At 41.1% G+C, this 6,181-nt stretch overlaps 1 protein-coding gene across 1 annotated transcript; it reads right to left on the reverse strand.

The window, feature by feature from the left end:
* Positions 1-247: 247 nt before the first annotated feature.
* Positions 248-5,248, reverse strand: LOC104528722 (amyloid-beta A4 precursor protein-binding family B member 2; the record flags this gene model as incomplete). The annotated part of the gene is made up of 2 exons (XM_010172814.1): positions 5,176-5,248; positions 248-1,048 (listed from the first exon to the last, which is right to left on the reverse strand). Coding segments are annotated over exons 1-2 (820 nt in total), but the record flags the coding sequence as incomplete, so codon positions are not given.
* Positions 5,249-6,181: the final 933 nt, after the last annotated feature.

Consider the following 6,181-nt stretch of genomic DNA (forward strand, 5'->3'; position numbering starts at 1 on the left):
AAAATAGCATTTGCTAGTACCTCTCCTACAGCAGCAGTAAAGCTGCTAGGATTGAGTGGGAGGCTGCCACTGTCAGTGTTCCCAAGCTGACAAGGAGTTGTGTGCGAGCTCAGTACTTGTGTTTTGATGCAATTCACTTCCCCATCAAAAGCACTGATAAATCCCCTCTCTCCTTCCCGCTGCCAGCTGAGAGGAGTTAAGCGACACATCTGAACACAGTGGCCACGAGCGGCCTTTACTTGCGTACCTGTTTCGTCAGGCGAGCTTGGCGAGGCGCTGTCCTGGGACAGTGTAGTCCAGCTGGAGTCCTCATCGCTTGGGGCCAGGTTTTGAATCCGATGGAGGGCACAATCTGTTTTGGCCCCAGTTTTTGGGTGGTCTTTCTTAGTCTCAGGGCTTGATGACACCGTGGCAACTTGGCCATCCTCTGGGCTTGACACCTTGTTTTGTTTCCGGGGCAGGACTTCCCCATTGACAATAACAGTAGAAGCCTGGCTGTTGCCTGGTGCAGATTTATCTTCCATCACAACAAAACTCTGCTCTAGCTCTCTAGCAGATGTCTCTAGATCTGCGTAGTAATTCAGGAAGCTCTTGGTCCTCCTTGGCTGTGAGGGTAATATTTCACATCCAGAGGAATCCTGTGGAATTGGCTCTTTGCCTTCAAACTTCTCAGAAGTTACGTTTATGCCTGCAGTGGAACAGAGGTTTTTGTTGGGATCCTGCTGTCCCTGCTCAGCGGCTTTCCTGAGCTGGTTTTCTCCATTCTTCACCAGCTTTATATTGGCAGAGCTGTTCCCCAGAAGGGGCTGAGCTGCTGGATCAGAAAGCCCCATGGCTGTCTGGATGTTAGTCAGCGCGTACTTTTTCCTGCATTTCGGAGGAGTGCTGTTCTTGGTCTCCGTGTGCCTAATCTCCGCATTCAGGAGTTCGTTATGTGAGGAGCGCAGGTTAAGGGTGTTTGGCGGGGTGGCGGGGTTGTTGCGGTTCACAACATCCGTCGTGCTGCTGCTTGCCATAAACACCGCCAACGCGTCCACGCCAGAATCAACTAGAAAAACAAAAGAAATAGTCATTAAATACATTCACTATATACATTATTTTGCTAGGGTTTCTGGTAAAGGGATGTGGCACTTCACATAATTGCTTTACAGTAGGAAAATTCCCACAACCTAAGTGGGTAAGAGAACAGACAAAAGCTTAGCTTATTAAATAAGGAAAACCAGAGTCAGAATAATACAGAGAGATCATCAGGACCACGAAGCTGAGAAAAAGCAGAAAGCTTGACCCTATATCAGACAAGTTCTGAAGTAATTTTTGGTGATACCTGATTCTGTTCCAGGCAGGCTTGGGGACAGGAGAGGTGCTCCTTGCAAATGCCTGTGAGTCCAGAAGTCGTCCTTACCATCATTTCATTTTCGTATTTTACCTCTACCTCTGACAAGGACGAGCGGAAGAACTCCTTGACCGCTCATCACTACGAAGCAGGAAATTTGAGAAATTTCTAAGAAGCAGACCACAGGCAGATGCTGCTCCTTTTTCATCTAGGGTAGAACTCTATTACTGCTAATTTTAAGCCTGACTGGGCAGTCAGCTGTTGTCTCTTAACACCTGCATTTTCTCTGGTCTTTGTCTGTCTTTTCTGGGTTTTTTTTGTTTGTTTGTTTACTTGGTTGTTTTTTATTATTATTATTTTGGAAGGGGGAAGCAGAGAGTGAGAAGGCAGTGAACACAAAAAGTAGGGTATTTCACAATACTGTATTTGGTTTTGGGGCCCGGATGGGAGAATCCCTTGACAAAATATCCTGCTCTAATTCAATCAACTTTAAAAAAAGAGCTGCTCCAGAGATGAAGATGGCTTACTGTTTCTACAGCTCACAAAGTTCAAGCTGAAGGATAAAATGTACATTCTAGGGCAGAATACACGTATTCCATAGTTAAATTAAACCATTCTTTTGTCTGCTTGTAGACAAGTTTGATTTTTATCAGCCAGGGGCACAGCTCACATTTTGAAAAATATTAAGTTTGTTGAGGGAACAGATTTTTAGACCATGAAAAAAATGACCAAAAGTATATTTTTAAAAAAACCAAACCTAACATCACTGATTATTTATGGTTTCTACTAACCTACACAAATGCCCCATGAACACCCCAATTTACATACTGTAGTAGTCACTGTTGCTTGACGCCTGGCAACCAAATTAGAGGCCAATTAATAAATCACTCCCATCTGCCACAGCATGAAACACCCTTTCTGTTGTTCCTAATTCTCAGCTATCACTGTCTGCTTATATTGCACATAAAAATGTATCTGGGGCTTATCCAGGAATGAAAAGCAGTAATTTGAGCAAGCCGATGACAGATCATTCCAGCTAAGTTGTGCTGCATCCTTGTATATTTGATATATGACAGAACTGACTGCTGGACAGATTTACAGGAGATTAAATATATGGGGTTTAAAAGAACATATACATAAACACAGAGTGAAAAAGAGCACTTCACAATGTTACTTAAACGTGCACACAGTTCCCTCCTCTTTGATATGCTGTCAAACCACCTTCCAACTGTCACTCCAGTTCATTTAAAACCAAGTAGACCAAGCATACTCTTTGTTCCCTGAATCACCCGCTTAGAACAACTTCTAAAACTTGTTCAAAACACAATTTAAAAATCAATTTTACAAATTTTAGTGTCTGCCATTTCCTCAAGCCCTAGTCAGCCTAGACTAATTGGAAATTCTTCAGAGGACAGATCACCCCACACACTGTGCATAAGCCATCAGCTTAGGTAACAGTTAACAAACATCCTATGGACAACTTCAGCTTTAGCTACAAGAGACTTCTAAAACACAACCATCACATAATTTAAATATTTATGTATTTAAATATTCTTCTCATATAAATATGTCAATAAGTGTTGCTTTCTGCATCTTGCCTAAAACCAACCAAGTCTAATTCAAGCAAGGTCACATTTGATACGACATAATGTTACTAAAGAACATGTTTTAATTTAAAAACACAAAATGGCCTGTGTTTATGGACTGGCTGTTTTATATTTTTTTCAGAATCAGTTAGAAGTCTGACAATCTGGAAGTCACACAAAAAAATAAATTAATAGGGTAGGATAATTTTGACCCACTGCCTGACCTTTAGAAGTTAGGTAATTCCACAGTATCTATAGATTTCACTAGATTATATTTTACTTTATGCTTCAGCAAATTAAAACAAGCATTTTTTTTTTTTCATCATTAATAAAACTACCACAATCTGGAACAAAACTGAAGTTTATTCTTCTCTTTTGTTACAAGTAAGCTGCTTCATGCAATGTTTACCACTATTTTTACCACTGAACAAATTTCTTAAAAAAATAATCTTCCTAGATAAAGCTTAAGTATCTGCCTGCCAGATTGTCTTTAGCCAGTCTCCTACTGTTAGCATTTCACTTATCAAAACCACTGTAAGAATAATCACATAGAAACATCAAAATAAAATGTATTACGTTTTACTAATCTGCTTGATAAAGCTCCCCCACTGACTTATGATGAACATTGGCACACTGATCAATGATTGAGCCAAAGACTCCAGAAGTCTTTGTGACCCACGCAGTGTTTCTAAGTTGGGTTGGGATTCGAACTTAGGCAGAAAAACGTCAAAATGAACCTTTCACTAGACACCATCTCCCCTCCTGACCCCATTTGAAATGATTCATTGATCAAATGCCCAATGAACATTCAGACGGTGCCACGAGGTGTGCACAGAGCGGAGGAGGCTGATCTCTCAAGGGACCCTGCACTCCCAGCCAGGCCCCAGGATGCACACCGCCAGCTTCCTTCCGCTCTTAGAAACAGATACAAAGGCCACAAAAAGGGAAGCAACAAAAGAGGCTAAAAGAGAGTAAGAAATACAGATGGGAAAGGGCAGAAGTTGCTACCAGACTAGGACTAACTGAAGTGCTGGAAAATGACTGAATGCAAAGAAATGCTTAAATGCACTGGCAAAAACCCAGATCACCCAGTAGAATGGCACAAGGAAGAGGAGCGATCGTCTGTCCCTCCTCCTTCATACAGGACACGGTGATGCTCAAAACACATCATTTGTCCCAGCAGAAGCATATTCCAACTTTCTAACTAAAAACTTCAAGGAAATGCAACTTCTTCCTGGGCCTGTAATTTCAAGACCAAAATTCTAATCACTGCCTCCCCGTACCCTTTATTTGGTCTTTCCCGCTGGCCCGGCCTCCCTCAGCGCAGGGGTACCTAACGCACATGGGTGCTGTGCCCCTCCCCAGCTGAGCAACACCCCGGCCTGGGGTCCTGCACCCACCACAGGCAGACCCTGTGCCCCCTGCTCAGGCAGCTCCTCGTGCTGCCTGGCCACCAGCAGCAAGGACAATGCTACTGGCACAGGGCAGCCTTTTTTCACCTCCTCTGCCTTCTGCTGAAAGGCAAACACAAATGGACAAGCAGGCCAAGAATCACTGAGCTGATATCTCAGCTAAAACAGGAGAACAGTGGTAACTCATAAGTGAGTAAATATAGGGTATTAAAATAAAAATACTGGACTCTAGTGAAAAACTAAGAATAATTAGGATAATTATTGGGAATAATAACATTATTAAAATGTTGGTGCATAAAGACAGCACTTAAGTAGGTGGAAGTTCTGTCAGAGCAATTCCATGATTTTAGCTTGCTTACTTTTTAAAACAAATCACAGTCTCAACTGCATACTTGAAACATACCTACAGATATGGATTAATGTAATTTCACCACTGTATGTTTAACACAAAGTAGTCCCAATTTTCTAAGCATCATATTAATACAAATAACATTATTACTTAAATGGCTTTTATTGATGTTTTTCAGTCTTGCCATAAACCTTACAGAGCTAGAAGAAGAAGAGAGAAAATGCCATTGCAAACAGAAAACAGTGCATGGCCAAATTGTCCTTACTTCTAATAAGACTTTTCTGCATTGCACTGTCTGTAGGAATAGTTTTTTAAAAGCTGAATAGAGAGTTTATTCAAAAAGGCATTGTTAAAAAGAAAAGAAAGTGCTTGGTCTTTTTCATGTATAAGTGCAAAACGAAAGCAAAATATAGGTAGGCCTGGGAAGAAGAAGAATGAAAATAAGAGGAAAGTTTCACATATTTGCATAGCAGAATCTTTTAAAGGGCATCTGACCTGGAAGTACTTCTGACATGGCTCACAGGGCGTCAGCAATGCATCAGGAAATAGATTATAATTTGAAATCTGAAAAGAGGGATCATTCAAGAATTAAAACCAAAGGAAAACACAAAATAAAAATACCACATTTCAGAAGCACCTGAGAGATGTTAAGCATTCTAAACAAACCCTGGAAGGTAACAATGAGGATCTTTTGAGCTTTCAGTGATATTCAACAGTCATTAAAGTATGGGAGAGGCTAGTCTACAGCAATGAGAACAAGTAATTAAAAACAACTATAACATTTTTCTTAATGTACACTTCACTAAGAGCACAAGTTCATCCATATTCTTCAGTTTTAATCAAGATACTGTAGCAAAAACTTTGTGACATTAGAAAATCTGGGGTTTTTTTCCCCAATTACTCAGCTACAGCTTACTCAGGAAACTACAGCAGTGTTGGTAAAAACAAACACAGCAGTAAGGCATGTTCACATGAAAATCTACAGAATGAGATCCAGCATATGAAGCTAAGCAGCCTAGTCTGCAGGACTGATCCCACAGGAGGAATCATAAAAAGCAAGCCAGGCAGCAAGTTCCTATACGGGACCCTCCTGGCCACCTTCACGTAAGCAAATCATTTTGTCTTAAAGTCTCTGGTTGGGATGTGATTGACACGTACATTGGGAGACAAGGTACTCCTACGCGCTTACGGCTATTTCTGATGGCGTGTCTAGGAAACACAGGAAAGAAGTAATACAAACCTTTCCATAAAGCAGATTTCCTTTCTGCAAAACTATCTATTGAGTACAAAACATTTAATGACCAACTCATGCTGTGGGGCTACAGTCTCAGGTCCTTTACACCTTGGCTCTAGTTAAAGCCTATGCAGCTGGACAGAACACCTGTTATACAGATTGATTGCAGCTCAACACAGCCTAACTCCCTCCACTTAAAGGGGTGAATTCCAGTGCTAAAACATTGATTTTTAATTAAGTATGCTAACACACAGTCTTCTCACATCT

This window comes from Antrostomus carolinensis, unplaced genomic scaffold (assembly GCF_000700745.2).
Source record: "Antrostomus carolinensis isolate BGI_N321 unplaced genomic scaffold, ASM70074v2 scaffold33357, whole genome shotgun sequence".
Taxonomy (NCBI): Eukaryota; Metazoa; Chordata; class Aves; order Caprimulgiformes; family Caprimulgidae; genus Antrostomus; species Antrostomus carolinensis.